The following is an 18,395-nucleotide window of genomic DNA, read 5'->3' on the forward strand; positions in this document are numbered from 1 at the left end:
ATTCCCATTCCTGCTCTTCAGCCCCCAGTCAGAAGAAAACCTCATAAAACTCATTGTTTAATCCTGCTAAGCCATCAGAGTTGCTCCTGCCAAGCTCAGTTGTATAATCGTGAAGTAAGATCCTTTGTATATTTTAGAACAGAAGGAGGCCGTTCAGCCTATTGTGTCCATGCCAGCTCTTTGGAAGAGCAACTCATCTAGTCCCACTCCCCTGCCTTTTCCCTGTAACCCTGCAATCTTTTTGCCTCAGATAATTATCCAATTCCCTTTTGAAGGTCACAACTGAATCTGCCTCCGTCAAACTCTTAAGAAGTGCATTCCAAATTGTGACCACTCGCTGCCTAAAAAGGTTTCTCCACAATGTCACTGTTGCTTCTTCTGCCAATCACCTTAAATTGGTGTCGTCTGGTTCTGGATCCTCCTGCCAATGGGAACAGTTTATCCCAGCTACTCTGTCCAGACCCCTCATGCTTTTGAACACCTCGATCCAATCTCCTCTTAATCTTCTCTCCTCCAAGGAGAACAGCTCCATCTTCTCCAACCTATCCACATAACTGTTGTTCCTCATGCCTGGAACCATTCTCATTAATCTTTTCTTCACCCTCTCTCATGCCTTCACATCCTTCCTAAAGTGTTGTGCCCAGAACTGGACACAATGCTCCAGTTGAGATCGAACCATGCAGGTTTATCATAACTTCCTTGTTTTCGTACTCTATGCCCCTATTTATAAAGTCGAGGATCCCATATGCTTTAATAGCCACTTTCTCAACCTGCCCTGCCACTTTCAATGAATTATGCACATATACCCCAGGTCCCTCTGCTCCTGCACCCCCTTTAGAATTTTAGAATTATTGTACTCTACAAATTAAACTATTCACTATTTCTTGTGTGCCAGCCATGGCTCAGTTGATAGCCCTCTAACTCTCACCCCTTGAATCAGGAGGTTGTGGGTTCAAATCCCACTCCAGAGACTTGCACAAAAATCTGGGCTTACACTCCATTGCCGTAATGAGGGAGCCCTGCACTGTTGTGGTGCCATCTTTAGGATGAAACATAAAACTGAGGCCCCTGTCTGCTTTCTCAGATGGACGTAAAAGATCCCATGGTACTATTTTGAAGAAGAGTTTGGGAGTTATCTCCTGTATCCTAGCCAATATTTATACCCCCCCCCCCCCTACCCAAAGAAAAGTCATCATTACTCAAAGCACACATTGCTGTCTATCAGAGTTTGCTGTACACAAATTGGCTGACATATTTCTCTACGTTGCAACAGTGACTATACCTCAAAAGTACTTAATTGGCTGTAAAGTGCTTTGGATCATTCTGAGGTCATGAAAAGTGCCAATTAAAAGTAAGTCTTTATTGTTTCTAAGAGATTTTATCATGCAAAAAGTGCTGCCAGATTAAATTGAGAAAATTCTCAAGTGATATAATTTCATTTCAGTGCATAGATTGTTCAACTAAATGATAACAACCAGAATTGAATGAATTAGCAGTGTTATAACAACTCATTACCATTGCAACATAGAAATCATACTTAGAGTCATAGAGTTTTACAGCACAGAAACAGGCCCTTTACTTTCTTAACAAATCTCCCTTATCAAAAGCCTTACTGAAGTCCACGTAGACTACATCAACTGCTTTACCCTCATCTACACCTCTAGTCACCTCCTCGAAAAATTCAATCAAATTCCTTAGACACGATCTCCCCCTGACAAAGCCATGTTGACTATTCCTGATTAATCCCTGCCTCCCCAAGTGGAGATTAATCCTGTCTCTCAGAATTTTTTCCAATAATTTTCCTACCACTGATGTTAGACTCACCAGCCTGTAATTACCTTGTTTATCTCTGCTACCCTTCTTAAATAATGGAACCACATTCGCTGTCCTCCAATCCTCTGGTCCCTCTCCTGTGGCCAGAGAGGAACTGAAAATTTGTGTCGGACCTCCCGCTATCTCCTCCCTTGCCTCACATAGCAGCCTGGGATACATCTCATCTGGGCCTGGGGATTTATCCACCCTCAAGCCCGCTAATACAGCTAATACTTCCTCCTTTTCAATGCTAATTTGATCAAGTATATCACAATCCCCTTCCCTGATCACTACACCTACATCGTCCCTCTCCATAGTGAACACAGATTTTTAGAACATTACAGCACAGTATAGGCCCTTTGGCCCTCGATGTAGCGCCGACCTGTGAAACCATCTGACCTACACTATTCCATTTTCATCCATATGTCTATCCAATGACCACTTAAATGCCCTTAAAGTTGGCGAGTCTACTACTGTTGCAGGCAGCGCGTTCCACGCCCCTACTACTCTCTGAGTAAAGAAACTACCTCTGACATCTGTCCTATATTTATCACCCCTCAACTTAAAGCTATGTCCCCTCGTGTTTGCCATCACCATCCGAGGAAAAAGACTCTCACTATCCACCCTATCCAACCCTCTGATTATCTTATATGTCTCTATTAAGTCACCTCTCCTCCTCCTTCTCTCCAATGAAAACAACCTCAAGTCCCTCAGCCTTTCCTCGTAAGACCTTCCCTCCATACCAGGCAACATCCTAGTAAATCTCCTCTGCACCCTTTCCATAGCTTCCACATCCTTCCTATAATGCAGTGACCAGAACTGCACGCAATACTCCAGGTGCGGTCTCACCAGAGTTTTGTACAGCTGCAGCATGACCTCGTGGCTCCGAAACTCGATCCCCCTACTAATAAAAGCTAACACACCCTATGCCTTCTTAACAGCCCTATTAACCTGGGTAGCAACCTTCAGGGATTTATGCACCTGGACACCAAGATCTCTCTGTTCATCTACACTACCAAGAATCTTCCCATTAGCCCAGTACTCTGTATTCCTGTTACTCCTTCCAAAGTGAATCACCTCACACTTTTCCGCATTAAACTCCATTTGCCATCACTCAGCCCAGCTCTGCAGCCTATCTATGTCCCTCTGTACCCTATAACATCCTTTGGCACTATCCACAACTCCACCGACCTTAGTGTCATCCGCAAATTTACTAACCCACCCTTCTACACCCTCTTCCAGGTCATTTATAAAAATGACAAACAGCAGTGGCCCCAAAACAGATCCTTGCGGTACACCACTAGTAACGAAACTCCAGGATGAACATTTGCCATCAACCACCACCCTCTGTCTTCTTTCAGCTAGCCAATTTCTGATCCAAAGCTCTAAATCACCTTCAACCCCATACTTCCGTATTTTCTGCAATAGCCTACCATGGGGAACCTTATCAAACGCCTTACTGAAATCTATATACACCACATCCACTGCTTTACCCTCATCCACCTGTTTGGTCACCTTCTCAAAAAACTCAATAAGGTTTGTGAGGCACGACCTACCCGTCACAAAACCGTGCTGACTATCGCTAATGAACTTATTCTTTTCAAGATGATTATAAATCCTGTCTCTTATAACCTTTTCCAACATTTTGCCCACAACCGAAGTAAGGCTCACAGGTCTATAATTACCAGGGCTGTCTCTACTCCCCTTCTTGAACAAGGGGACAACATTTGCTATCCTCCAGTCTTCCGGCACTATTCCTGTCGACAATGACGACATAAAGATCAAGGACAAAGGCTCTGCAATCTCCTCCCTAGCTTCCCAGAGAATCCTAGGATAAATCCCATCTGGCCCAGGGGACTTATCTATTTTCACACTTTCCAAAATTGATAACACCTCCTCCTTGTGAACCTCAATCCCATCTAGCCTAGTAGCCTGAATCTCAGTATTCTCCTCGACAACATTTTCTTTCTCTACTGTAAATACTGACGCAAAATATTCATTTAACACTTCCCCTACCTCCTCTGATTCCACACACAACTTCCCACTACTATCCTTGATTGGCCCTACTCTAACTCTAGTCATTCTTTTATTCCTGATATACCTATAGAAAGCCTTAGGGTTTTCCCTGATCCTATCCGCCAATGACTTCTCGTGTCCTCTCCTTGCTCTTCTTAGCTCTCCCTTTAGATCCTTCCTGGCTAACTTGTAACTCTCAAGCGCCCTAACTGAGCCTTCACGTCTCATCCTAACATAAGAATAGAACACACTAACCAGGTTTCTTTAATGAACAACAACATTATCAGTTTATTATAAAACCAGTCTTAACTAATAATGAAGTAAAACATAAACACACAGATTTTAAATTCTAAAGTTCCCTTTCCACCTTGGCCCCTTCACACTCACACATACACATAGACAACGGTTAACCGGAAAAAGATAAAAGGGATTTTTATAAATTCAGAGCTCTGTTACAGACAAAAAAACACCCAGGCAGATTACTTGCTGATTTTTGAAGAAAACAACAGATGAGATATATTGTTCCAAAACTGGCAGTCTAACATCTGAATACAAGTAGACAGGTCATTGAGATCCTCCAGAACAGCTCTTTTCAGGTGGCGCCGAGAACTAACTTAAGCAGACTTTCTTCAGAGACAGGAGATGAGATGAATTGACACAGTGGACTTCACAGGGCCTATTAGGGAATTGCTGGAAAGTGAGCTGGGTTGTGGTCTTCTGTCCTACCTTGAGCTTTCAGCAGCAGACTTGATTTTATCTCACTCCAGTAGGTAAAACCATATGCTGACACACATTCAAAAAGTTTGAGAGTTTTTTTTCTGCCCATCCCAGGTGCGCTCTGCTGCTACTGGGCTTGTCCAATCAAAGGGGCATTTGTCACTTCTCTGCCCTTGTTACCAGGGTTTCTGTTCTAGCTTTAACTTGAGTCATGTGACAACCAGTAACATTGTTGCCAATCCTGCTCCCTCAGTGTCCCCTTGATGGCTCTCTTTTTAAGAAAACTGGTCCAACATTTATTCAGTTTAACTATAAATTCCTTAAAAAATATTTTAACAAAAATAAATTTCATAACAGTATTTCCAAGATTTACAAAACATCTTTGGGTTTTCCTTTATTGTACTTTCCAATATTTTTTCATGTCATCTTTTTGCTTTCCTAATTTCCTTGTTAATTTCAGCCCTGCATTTTCTATAATCCTCTCAGATTTCTGCAGTATTGAGCTCTTGATTTCTCAGACACTGATGTATCTTCAAGTAGCTGCTTCCAGTCCACTTTTGCTAAATCACATCTCAGCTCAGTAAAACTGACTCTTCCCCAAGTTAAAACTTTTAATTTTGGTGTATCACTGTCCTTTACTAAAACTATATTAAATCTAACTCAATTATGATCACTACCATCAAAATGCTCTCCCACTGGTAACCCTTCCACCTGCCCAGCTTCATTTCCTAAAACTAAGTCCAGAACTGGCCTTTCTCTTGTTGCACTTGCTACACACTGGCTAAATTTTTTTCCTGAGAGCCTTTTAAGGATATTGTGTCCTCTATACCTTTTACATTGATTTTATCCCAGTTAACATGAGGGGTTGTTGAAATCCCCTCCTATTCCAATGTCAGGCCCATATAGTGGTCTGGAACATACCCATGTCATCAGCGTGCCTGCTGGCGCAACCGTCTGGGAGGCAGCCTCCTAACTGGCTGCCTCATTGGGCAGGTTCGTGAGGCTGGAAGCCTAATCAGAGGGCCCCGCAGTGGTGTCAGACCAGCAACGCCATCGGGAAAAGTGGGTGCTGCTGAGGCAGGCAGCCCAGCGCAAGGGCTCCTCAACACGGATGCGCCCTCAGTTGCCTGCACTAAAGTCCTCAAATAAAGGGACACAAAGCCAGTATGGCCATCGGGGTGAAGGTGAAATCCCTCCACAAGGGTAGTGACAGTCATGATTGCGATCTTTCATTCGCTTGGCCCCGTCATTGGGGCATGAAACCTCTGGCTCCGATGGATGAAAAGTAATCATTCAAAACCTCCCCTATGTCCTCCGGCTCCACACACAGATTGCCTCTTTGATCCCTAATGGGCCCTACTCTTTCCCTGGTTATCCTCTTGCCCCTAACATACTTATAAAACACCTTGGGATTTTCCTTTATCTTGTCTGCCAGTGATTTTTCATGCCCCCTCTTCACTCTCCTAATTACTTTTTTTAAGTACTCCCCTACACTTTCTATACTCTTCGAGGGCCTCCGCTGTTTTCAGCCCTCTGAATCTGCCATACGCCTCCTTTTATTTCCTTATCCAATTCTCTATATCCCTTGACATCCAGGGTTCCCTTGACCTGTTGGTCCTACTCTTCACCTTTACAGGAACATGCTGCACCTGAACCCTCACAATTTCCCTTCTAAATGACACCCACTGGTCTGATGTCGACTTTCCTATAAGAAGCTGCTCCCAGTTCACTTTGGCCAGATCCTGTTTTATCATATTGAAATCTGCCTTCCCTCAATTCAGTACTCTGATTTCCAGACCCTCTATGTCCTTTTCCTTAACAATCTTAAATCTTATAGAGTTAAGGTCACTATCCCCGAAATGCACCCCCACTGCCACTTCTACCACTTGTCTGGCTTCATTCCCTGGGATTAAGTCCAGTACCGCTCCTCCTCTTGTAGGATTCCCTACATGCTGGCTGAAACAGCTCTCCTGAATGCACTTGAAGAATTCCGCCCCCTTTAAGCTTTTTGCACGAATACTCTCCCCTCTAATATAGGGGAAATTGAAATCCCCTACAATTATCACCCTAATATTATTGCACCTCTCTGAGATTTGCCTACATATCTGCTTCTCTACCACTGCCTGACTGTTTGGAAGCCTGTAGTACACTCCCAGCCAAGTAATAGCCCCCTTTTTGCTTTTAAGTTCTACCCATATGGCCTCATTAGAGGAACCTTCTAAGATATCATCCCTCCTTACCGCAGTAATTGTCTCTTTAATCAACTTCTGGCACAGTTAGCACTCCAGATTAATAATTAATGGTGAAGCTAAAACATAAATTAGACAACTTACAGCAAATTAAAAGATCAAAAGCAAAATGTAACAAAAATAAACCACAAAGAAGAGAATATCAAGAAAATTAAGTATTAAGGCAGCAGACAGATACCCTGGTATAAATTTGCAATGGGTGGCAGCTCAATATGTGACAGCAGATCAACAGCCAGTTTTACACTCCACCTAATTTTCTTTCTCAATCAGGGTGGAGCATACCATGTGTTGCCAATTCTATCGTCCATTTTATGAAACAAATTTACATTCCAATATTTCATAGGTGAAAAGCACTGCAGTGGTCCTGAAATAAGGAATGCTGAATAAGCATGTTACTTTCTGAGCAGCTGGTGTCTGCTAAATAAAATGTATGATACAATAAGACAATTCTGGTGTATTTGTGAGGTGTGCATATTAATTCTTAATTCAACTGCCGTAAAATAACACTAGGAGACTCAAAATACCTTTTCATATTTCGGTTATTACATTGTTAATGTTTCATATAGTAACAGCCCGAGCTGTGTATACAAGCCTGTCAGTCTGATTCCTAGGGTTTGTCCAAGATACTGCTGAATCTCTCTCTCTCTCTCTCCCCTGCTCTCTCTCTCTCCCCTGCTCTCTCTCTCTCCCCTGCTCTCTCTCTCTCCCCTGCTCTCTCTCTCTCCCCTGCTCTCTCTCTCTCCCCTGCTCTCTCTCTCTCCCCTGTTCTCTCTCTCTCCCCTGTTCTCTCTCTCTCCCCTGCTCTCTCTCTCTCCCATGCTCTCTCTCTCTCTCCCATGCTCTCTCTCTCTCCCCTGCTCTCTCTCTCTCTCCCGCCTGCTCTCTCTCGCTTTCCCTCTCCCCTGCTCTAACTCGCTTTCTCTCTCCCCTATTCTCACTCTCTCTCTCTCTCCCCGCTGTCTCTCTCTCGCCCCTGAAGTCTCTCTCTCTCCCCTGCTCTAACTCGCTTTCTCTCTCCCCTATTCTCACTCTCTCTCTCTCTCCCCTGCTGTCTCTCTCTCGCCCCTGAAGTCTCTCTCTCTCCCCTGCTCTCACTCGCTTTTTCTCTCTCTCTCTCCTGTTCCAAGTCATTACCACCCCGCTGTGTAAAAAGTGCTTCCTCATATTCCCCTTGCATTTTTGGTCAAAAGGTTCAGCAGAACTTCCTGGCTTTTGTGCTCAGTGCCTCTATTTATAAAGTCCAAGATCCCATAGGCTTTACTAACCACTCTTTCAATATGTCCTGCCAACTTCAAAGATCTATGCAGATGAACCCCAGGTCCTTCTGTTCCTGCACATTCTTTAGAACTGAACCATTATGTATATATTGGCTCACCCTAGTCATTCTGTCAAAATGCATCACATCACATTTGTCAGTATTAAATTCCATCTGCCAATTCTGCTTGCCTATCTATGTCCTGTTGCAGGCAGTTCATATCATCCTCACTGATTGCCTCACCTCCAAGTTTGCTAAAAGATTATTCTCTCCATTAAGAGTGTGAATAAAGTAATTTTATAGAGTCCATGGAAAATGGTAAGCCATTTCAGGACCTATGTTTTCATTTGCACTGTGGGAGCTGTAAGAATGATCGGTATAAGAAATAAATTGAAAATTCGCACTAAATTAAGGAATGTACTTTCGGTGCAGACACATTCTTGGGATAGACTTTCTGTACATTTAACTTATGTTAAACCTGAGCTAAGAGTATCTGATACTCAAAATTGCTTCCAGATGTGAAAAAGAGCTTCATTTGTGCAATGCTGATGTACTTTAGTGTGCAAAAATATATAAATATCCAACAAAAAAAATCTGAGATACTTATCTATGCTTAGAAAACTATCTTTGTCTTAAGCAACAAGTTAATCATGTCAGAAATTTTCTCTGCTCAGGACACAAGGGTAAATCCAGTTCAAATATTTTTCAGATTCCGATCAATCCTGACTGCGTTAAAAAGAAATACTATTGATTTTTATATTGACACTTGGTCGCTCTGAAGTTTATTTTAAACTGCGAAAATCATGAACCTGTACCTACCTACCTACCTTTCAGCCCATTTTCATTGCTTTAAAAATATACGAGTCCCTTCATTTCTCCTCCCCTTTTTAGTTTCCTTGCAACCTCTTGGGTTTCCTTGGGAAAAACACCATTACCCATCTGAGAATATGGGCAGCAAATTAACTGTGACAATAGTCCTGTATAACTAGTCACCAAAAACTAACTAAGAACAGTCCTGGTAACTTTCCCACTACTTTTCACATGAACCCAATAAAGGAATTCAGGGAGAGATTCTATTTCCTGTTGTTCAAAAGTGTACTTGTACCACTAGCTCTTTGGTGTCACTGAAAGAATTCCCGGAAGGAGGTAGGGCAGAGACTGCATTTGTAAAGACTGAGACTGCAATTCAAACCACTCAACAGCATTCATATAACCCTGTATCATTTATCATCATAAATCCAGATTACTGTTCTGCTTAATTCCTAGAATTTGATCGACACGAACTTCTGATCTACGAGGAAGTAGCAAAAATGCCACCATTTCAAAGGAAAACTCTGGTCCTTATAGGAGCACAGGGTGTTGGGAGACGAAGCTTAAAAAACAGACTCATTATGTCTGACCCAATGCGTTTTGGAACAACCATTCCTTGTGAGTAGATATAGACTTTTGTGTGCACATAAACTCGAATTACTAGGTGGTCTGATGATCACCTTTATGGATATTTAGCTATTTCATGACTGAGCCACGGTAGATAAGGAGGAGATGAGACAAGGCGGATATGAAACCTGAGAAGTCCAACCTCAGAGAGAAGCATTAGTTAGATCAGGGAGTGCAACCTTTTTGAGCAGTAGGCCAGATCCATGTGCTGGAACCGTGAATGGGTCATCTCTGATTAAATTGCTTTGTAGCCCAACTCATAATTAAACACTACATCCAACTCCCAATGTAGTTTTTCTTTCTTAGGTTTGCATTTTCTGGAGCATGATATTTCTTCTAGAAAGTAAACTGTCACTGTGGCTCAGTTGGTAGCACTCTTGCTCCTGTGTCAGAAAGTTGTGGGTTGAAGTCCCACCCTCGGACTTCAGAATAAAAATCTAGGCTGATACTCCAGTCCAATAATGACCCTTGCATTGGTGGAGGTGCTGTCTTTTGGATAAGTTAAACTGCGGTGCAGGAGAAAGGCGCAGTGGCACGCGATTAGCCTCCAGTGCGTAGAAGAGGCTACCCTTCAGAGAGGGTCTACCATCCGACGCTCAGCAACCTACAAATGTCCGAGCGGCAGTGTCTTCGAAGACTGTGCCTCTCCAAAGAAGCCATCACTGAACTGTGTGCCATGCTGGAGGATGTGGTGACCTCCATGAGAGGTGGTGATCACCCAATGTCAGTGGCACTGGACTTCCAAGCTTTTGGATCTTTTCAGGGATCCACTGGAGATATGTCTGGGATTTCGCAGTCTGCGATGCATCAAGATGGTGACCAATGTCCTGTTCAAGAGGACCAGCGAGAGTGTACGTTTCCACACCGATCCAGACAGACAAGCTCAGAGAGGTTTGGGCCATCACTGGATTCCCACAGGTGCAGGGTGTGATCAACTGCACGCATGTGGCCATTAAAGCTCCCCCAGATCAGCCAGTGGCCTTCACCAACAGGAAGGGCTTCCATTCCATCAATGTCCAACTGGTGAGAAAGAGATACAGGAGCAAATCTGCAGGGAAATCAGAGATTTGCAAGAACTATAGAGTGGTGATATTGGGGGACTTTAATTACCCAAATATCGATTAGGATGATTTTAGAGTAAAGGGAAAGGAGGGGGAGGAATTTCTAGATTGTGATCAGGACAACTTCCTTGATCAGTATGTTCGTGGCCCAACTAGAAAGGAGGCAATACTGGATCTGGTGCTGGGAAATGAGGTAGGCTAAGTGCACCAAGTGTCTGTGGGGGAGCACTTGGGTGAGAGTGATAAACGTATCATAAGGTTTAGACGTGTAATGCAGAAAAGCAAGGAATGATATAAGGTAAAATGGCTTGATTATAAGGGAGCTAATTTCAATGCAATGAGAGGGGATCTAGCCAGGGTAAAATGGAATCAATACTGACGGGAAAAACTGTAACGGAATAATGCATTATCTTTAAGGAACAGATGCTTCAGATACAGGCTAGGCACATTCCAACAAGGATCAAAAGGTAGGGAAACCAAAAGCAGGGCTCCTTGGATGATGAGGGAGATATAATGAAACAAAACAGGTGTATGATGCAGGTCAGGTGAATTCTTCAAGTGAGAACCAGGCTAAATACAATAAGTTAAGAGGGGAGGTGCAGGGGAAACTAAAACTGGCGAAGAGAGAATATGAGAATAGAATGGCAGTCAACATAAAGGGGAACCCAGAAATCAGGCATTGGGATTGCGATCCACGATCAGCCTGCACCCAGTCCGTTGGAGGTAGGCAGCACACAAACTTTGTGCTGTCTCCTCATTTCCATGATTGTAGCATTCAGCTGAGTGCAACCTGCACTGCTGGCTGGCTGAATGCTCAATAGGAGGCCTAGCAGGGTGCATGGCGAGCATGTGTTCCAGCTAGCTGCACCTTTTTAAGGCAGCCTGCTCCTAAAAAAAGGGAGCTGCACTGATTGTAAGGAGGCTGCTGCTGACTGTCTCCACAGGAATTGGTTGTAAGGAGAACCACCCCAAATGGAACAACAGGGAAGAGAGAGTGTTCCCAGATTCTCAAATGCAGCGCTGGAGGCATTAGTCCTGGAGCTCGACAGGAGGAGAGAGGCAATGTTTCTGCAGCGGGCTAGGAGGCCCTCAAGGAACACCCTCAGAAGGGAATGGGAGCAGCTGGCCAGGGAAGTCAATTCTTAGAGTCTCACACAGTGCCACAAGAAGTTCAATGACCTCACATGGGTAGTCAAGGTCAATGAATGCAACTTCAAATGGCATCTGCTCTCCCCCATATCACCACCTCTCATGCTGCTCAATACACTAAACCCCCATCACTTACCCATTAGCAGTTAGGATTCGGACCTAACGTTCAGATTCTCACCATCACCAATCCACCAGTGATGCCAACCTCATATCCACCTCTCACTGATTTAACATAGCTCCAGGTATTCAGCTGTTGCAGTCACATCACCCAATCACAATGCAATACACTCACTGGCATTCTTCCCTCTCTCTTGCAGGACAAGGTGGTACATAACCGCCAGGAGCAGAGCAGAATCAGAGGGGGGGCGGGCAGGTTTGCATACCTAAGCCTGCTGGAGGAGACTATGCCCAGTATCATAGGGTTAACTGTGACTGAGAGCATTGCATCTGGTGCTGCATTCAGGCTGATGTAATGTTCTTGCCTTATGGCCCTTCTCGCATATCACCTCCCCTTCAAACGGTTATCTGGCATGAAATACAAGCTACAGACCATGTGGCTATGGGCAGCTTGCTTTCCACCCAGCCTGCCCACTTCCTCCCTCCCCTTCTGATGTTCTGCTCTCAGATACTCCAGTGGAGGCACATGAAAAGAACAAGAGTTGTTACAGACCTCTGAGGAAGAAGCACCACCACTTGATCTGACACTTGCAGCCACCAGCTCGGATACAAGTAGTGTGTACCTTAGAGGGTAGTATAGGATTTTCACTTGGTGAATCACCAGGCATGAGTGGGTTGCAGCAGCATGCCCACGCTATTGTCCTTCTTGCATGGGGCATCACGCAGGCCACTCCAGAAGCGAATGGAAACTCTGCATGTGTCATTTTGAGGGCACCTGGCTTCCGTAGAGCAAGCTCCGGCAGCACAGAGGAGCCAGAATTTGCAGCCAGAGTGTTGAGGGAGCAGGGACGCTCTGGCTCGGCTGTTATTTTATGTGAAGCCCCAGAGCTGTTTTGGCCAAGTCAGTAATTTCCATGTGTGTTCTCCAAGCACTGATGGCAACCCTCCATCCCACTCCCAGTGTGGAGCCACACATGAGTGAGGGGAGCACTAATAATGAAAAGTGGCAGAAATAGCTGGTATGCAGGTGGTGAATCAAAAATTAACAGATGTTGTGCCAGCTCTAGTTGGAGGAGGGTATTTCAGCTGGCACCTACCTCTAACTTGCTGAAACACTGCTCTTCCCTCTTCAGTCAGGACTAGCCTCAGGAATCTGCTGTACTCCAATTCCCAGTTGAAGAGGGAGATCAGTGCTGCTAGGAGCGTGCGGCTCTCCACTTTGAGGTTGCCAGCCACACTGTATGTTTTGAATCGGATCAGATCCTTTGTTTCAAGCAGTGGATCTTTAGCAGCTAGGTGCCTCTCATTAACAGAGCACATTTGTGGCTCTGGGAGTGTTAGACTATGCAAGACTTGACTAGTCCAATACACTCCTGGTTGGCCTCCTGTGTTCTATTGTACATTAACTGGAGGTCGTCCAAAACTCTGCCGATGTCTGAACTCGCATCAAGTCCTGCTCACCCACCACCTCTGCTCGCTGACCTACATTTGTTCCCAGTTAAGCAACAGCTCAATTTTAAAAATTCTCATCCTAGTTTTCAAATCCCTCATTGGGTGGCCTCACCCCTCTTTATTTCTGTAATCTCTTCCAGTTCTACAATGCTCTGAGATATCTGTGTTCCTCTATAACCAATATAAGAACATTCAATAATATGATACAACTCATAGAAGTACAGGCCAACACAGTAACTAATTTGTGTACAATTAAGTCGCACAAACAGCATGTAAGATAACTGAGCAGCCCATCAAGTATAAATGTTAGTCAGAACACCAGTAGGCCTCCCCTACTCCTCTTCAAATAATGCCAACCGAACAGGCAAATGGAGCCTTCTTTTGACATCTCATCTGAAGGACAGCAACTCTGACAATGCAGCACTCCCTGCCAGCCTGGACTGTCTGCTGAAGACCTGGAGTTGGATTTTCGGTCCCCACAGGGGCTGGGATCAGAAGTGGGCAGGAGCTAAAAATAGCCCCGCCACCCTGCATGCTAATTCCTTGGCTCCATCCCGCTTCCGAGCCATTTTTGCAGAAGCAGGATTCGGGGCCCAACAGGGCTACCTGCTCGCACGTGGCGGGAAGCCAATCACGATTAAGAGCCTAATTGAGGCTAATTAAAGGAGGCAGACTAGAGTTTTCCAGTCAGCCTCCAAGTTCCCTCTGTTGGTGGAGGCCGCTTAAGATGCCTGAAGGCGACCTCCAGGTGGCAGGCCGGAGGATGGGTCAGACTTCCAGACAGGCCTAGAGGCTCTCTCACTGCCTGCTTGAGTGCAAGAGCAGCCACAGGCTGCCCTGTAGAGGGGTTTCCCCCTCCCACAGCGGTGGCCTGGCTGCTTAATCTATTTTTTAATGAAAGATTTTAAAAAGTTGTAGAATGGGAGCCTGTGTGTTTGAAACACCCTCTCTCTTACTTCATTACATTCCATTCCATTCCAGCCTGCTGCTCCTTTTAAGTTGGAAGGCCTGTGATTGGCCCTGCAGCTTTGAGAGCCCGCCCACCATCCTTAATTGGATGGCAAACTTGCCCATGGCCATTAATTGGTTGCTCCAGGGAAAATCACAAGTGAATGACTATTACCCCTCAGGGAGGGTTTGGGATCTGGAAACAGTCCCAACCTCTGTTTCCCACCCCCAGAGGGAAAATCCAGCCCCCGACATAGAGCTTGCACTGATGCCTGTCTGACTCGGGGACAAGAGTGTTACTGCTGGTATTGCAAACTCTTTTTTTGGACAGAGATGAAAACCAATGGATGATGTATAAACACTCCATGAGACAGTGATGGGCATGGAAATAACTAATTAAGTCAGTGAAAGGGTATAGGAAGAAATACAAAATTAAAAGGAGGAAATAAAAGTCAGAAATCCACAAATGCAGAAGAGCAGAAATTAAACATCAAAGAAATGGTAGAAACAGACAAGTAGGTCCGTCAGCACTTAAAAAGAGGACAATTAGGCTAGCATCCAGGTGTAACCCCTCCCTTTTGTCCCCCACTACCCCCCGAAACAGTTTTAGAAGGAGTATTTCACTCATTTTACTCTGTTAAGTCCTGCTAAGGTGCTCACTTCTGTTTCCAGTTCAGCACCTGACATTAATCTGTCTTATCTCTTGAAAAATATTGACAGACCTGTTGTGTACTTCTGCTTTTGTTTCCAGTTTTTGCGGTCTTGTCTTTTTCTTTGAAGTGCTTAAAGATTCTTCTTGTATCTCTTCATTATAGTCACCTCACGAAAGCCAAAGGAGGATGAGAACGATGGACATATTTATGCCTTTGTGTCCCGTGCTGAAATGGAAAATGACATCAAAGGCGGACGGTATCTGGAGCATGGTGAATATGAAGGAAACCTTTACGGAACAAAGATTGATTCCATTCACGAGGTGGTTGAATGTGGAAAAATATGTATCTTGGATGCAAACCCACAGGTAGTGGAAGGATTAGGTATTTTCATAATTGTGACATAATTTTGTTGTTAACGTCAGTTTGAAAATCGAATCATTGTGGATTGGTCTAAAGAATGGTCTTTGCCTGCGATGCACATTAAAAAGCTGCAATAAATGCATTGCAGCCTCTCATATGGAATCCATAAATCCATGGGCAATTATCATAATATTGTAAAATTCACTTACAAGAATGAAGTTAGAATTTCATTATGTACTTGTACACTTTAAAACAAGATCCTGATACAACTGACTTTGATTCTGAATTTTGATCTAAAATCATTTGGCTCTAATTTTAAAGGTTCAGAAAGGTTCTGAGACTGCAGTTGTAATAAAAGTTGATTTTTACTTACAGGTCGGTCACTGCGGTAAAGGATCAATAGCAATAGTGGCCGGAATTTTATGCCACCCCACCGAGCCCGATGGTGGCGGGTGGGGGGGGGGGGATGGCATAAAATTGAGCGGGAAGCTCCAGGAGGCCTTCCCGGCCCGCTCCCGCCTCCGCCCCGCTTTACGTGGGCCGGAGTGGGGGGGGGGAGAGAAATGGGCCGCCCACCCCAGGCCAATCAAAGCCACTTAACGGTCACTTAAGGGCCTTTGCATGCCTCCACGGGGATTTTACCCGTGGCAAGCGGGTGTCCAGGAGACGTGAAAGGCCGCCATGTGAACGCTGGAGGCCTCTCAGCACACCTGGGGGGAGAGCCCAGACAAACGGGCACAGGATGCCCGATTGAGGGCCGCCCCCGCTTCCCCAACCACCACCAGGACCCGAGACACACCCCCCCCACCTTCCCCTCAAACGACCATCCTTGCCTCACCAGGGCACGACTGATTAGCCCAGCGAGGCAAATCCCTGGACTCCTGGCTCCATGTCCTTGGCTGGGCTCCAGCTCCACCAGTGGCCACCGCTCCCGGCGACACTGCTAGGACTAAGAGCTGCCGGCCCGATGATTGGCCGGCAGCTTGATGAGGCGGGACTTCCTCCCTCAAGCAGGTGGAAGTCCCGCTTGAGAACAATTAAAGCCCGGGGACCTGTAAGTTACGGAACAAATCCCCGGACCGGGTGGAAGCGGGTTCGCCACCGACTTTTATGTCGGTGGTCAGCTCCCATCCGCCCGGCGTAAAATCCAGCCCAGTATGTATGAAAGAGCTGTATTGTGCTGATCGATGTTTCAAGCACTTGCCTTCACCCCGCAGCAAAATGATCATCCCAGTATATTTGACACAAGTGCTGACTTCACAGTTGTTTTGGGTAGAGCATGGCTTGCCGACCCGAACCCGACTGGGCCCGAGAACATGTGGCAGGTTCGGGTTGGGTCAGGTCAGGTCGCTCTTCTGGGTCCGGCATTTGGGCTCAAGTCTAGGTCGGGCCAGGTCGGACACAGTGACAGCCAGGACCTCAAAGTGGGAAACGTGCATTTGGACTCCGCACTAGTCTGCAGTGAGTGATTCCACCCAAGGTAGAGCACAACCTGTTCAATAAAGTTGATTATATTCCAGTGGTCGGGTTGGGTCAGGTCGGGTCGGGCGTGAGGAAAAGTCCAAGGACTCTGGCCGGGTCGGATGTGGTTCTTTTGGGCTCGGGTTGGGTTTCATTTGCAGACCCGAGCAGGCCTTTAGTTTCAGGATCAGCTGCACCTTTATCAATTAACTTAAAAAATAAATTCCAATTAATTATATCATTATGAGGTGTTATTACACTGCCATTCCTTAAGATATTGTCACACTATGGACGGGCTGGGAGTTGGGGGGTGGGAGCATAAAATGGCAAGGAGAGGGGAGGGGCAGAGTGCCCATTGCCTTTCCGACACCATGGAATTTTACCAGGGGCAGAGCAGGTCGAAGAGGGCCTTCCTGCCCAGAGGGCAATTGAGGTTCTTAAGTGGCCAGTTAAGGGCCACTTAAGGGCCTCTTCTCACCACCACTGGTATTTTGCCAGCAACGGTTGAGGGGGCGGGGTAGAGAAGTGGGCCCTCCACCACGTGGGGAAGCCGCCAGCAAAAGCACCCTGTGGACCATGAATGGTCCCCCAGTGGCAAGGGCCACCCCCTCAGGAAGACCCGCCCCCTCTTCCACCCACACTGCCCTCACGGGCATGCTTTGTATGGGACAGAAGCTTTTGCACTGGGCAGATTGTGATAGCCTGTCTGATTGACCCCAGTGAGTCCCACACTTACCTCCATTCTGGGGCCTTCTCCGTGCTGGCTACTCTGGGCCTGCTGCAGTCCCAGTGGTGGGCACCACTCCCGGGGACCACTGCTGAGACTGAAGAGCTGCCAAACCTCCGATTGGTTGGCAGCTCTTCGAAGCGGGGTCCCATCTTTTAAAGAGATAAGAGCCCCAGCGTCAGGCAGTTAATTGCTTGTGCTGAAAAATCCAGCCAGGGGTTTCCTGAACTGCCGAGGGGGGGAGGGTTTGCCCCCAGCTTTCTGGCCCAGCGTCTGGACCCCCACCACAGGCACAAACTGTGTGCAGAGTGTATCTGAATCATGTGCACTCTAATCAATCCTACAAGAGAGTGGAGGCTTTTCGTCCAAAGTCTAGCTGGTGACTTGGTCAGATTTTTCTAAATGAGCGATAGACCTTGATATTGGCTGGGAAGGAGCTTGACAGTGCGGTTAAACCCAGCAAGGCCGGGGATGTGAAGGCCCCACCAAGTTTAATGGCAGGGCTCATTTAAATAATCTGCTGGAGACTCCTTTCCATGATTGGTGTGGTGGGGAAAGAGAGACCATCAGGCCTGCTTCTCCAGACCCAGTACTTAGCTTTGCCAGTTAGCACCTTTTGCCTGGGATCTGCTACCAGGAATTCCACAGCGCAGGCCTCCACTTCATTTTTAATTAGGTCCCTGCCTGCCATTTGCCAGATTCTGATTGATTTTTTTTTTTTAATTATGCATTCATGGAATGTTGGCATCACTGGCAAGGGCAGCATTTATTGCCCGTCCCTAATTACCTTTGAAAAGGTGATGCTGAGACTTCTTTGAATACAACTGAGTGACTTACTAGGCCAGTTCAGAGGGCTGTTAAGAGTCAACCATGTTGTCATGGGTCTGGAGTCTCACATTAGTGAACCAGATGGGTTTTTCTGGCAATTCAATAGTTTCATGGTCACTATTACAGATACTAGCTTTGCATTCCAGATTTATT

General features: G+C 45.8%; 1 protein-coding gene across 6 annotated transcripts in view; it reads left to right on the forward strand.

Moving 5' to 3' along the window:
- mpp2b (MAGUK p55 scaffold protein 2b) overlaps positions 1 to 18,395 on the forward strand; it is a 565,073-nt gene that overhangs the window by 536,768 nt on the left and 9,910 nt on the right. For all 6 annotated transcript variants that reach the window (XM_068013331.1, XM_068013337.1, XM_068013332.1 and 3 more), the window contains 2 exons: positions 9,316 to 9,477; positions 15,029 to 15,231. In XM_068013331.1, coding sequence (XP_067869432.1) covers positions 9,316 to 9,477; positions 15,029 to 15,231 — 365 coding nt within the window. The remainder of the gene's footprint in view (positions 1 to 9,315; positions 9,478 to 15,028; positions 15,232 to 18,395) is intronic.

Source organism: Heterodontus francisci, chromosome 33 (assembly GCF_036365525.1).
Source record: "Heterodontus francisci isolate sHetFra1 chromosome 33, sHetFra1.hap1, whole genome shotgun sequence".
Classification (NCBI taxonomy): Eukaryota; Metazoa; Chordata; class Chondrichthyes; order Heterodontiformes; family Heterodontidae; genus Heterodontus; species Heterodontus francisci.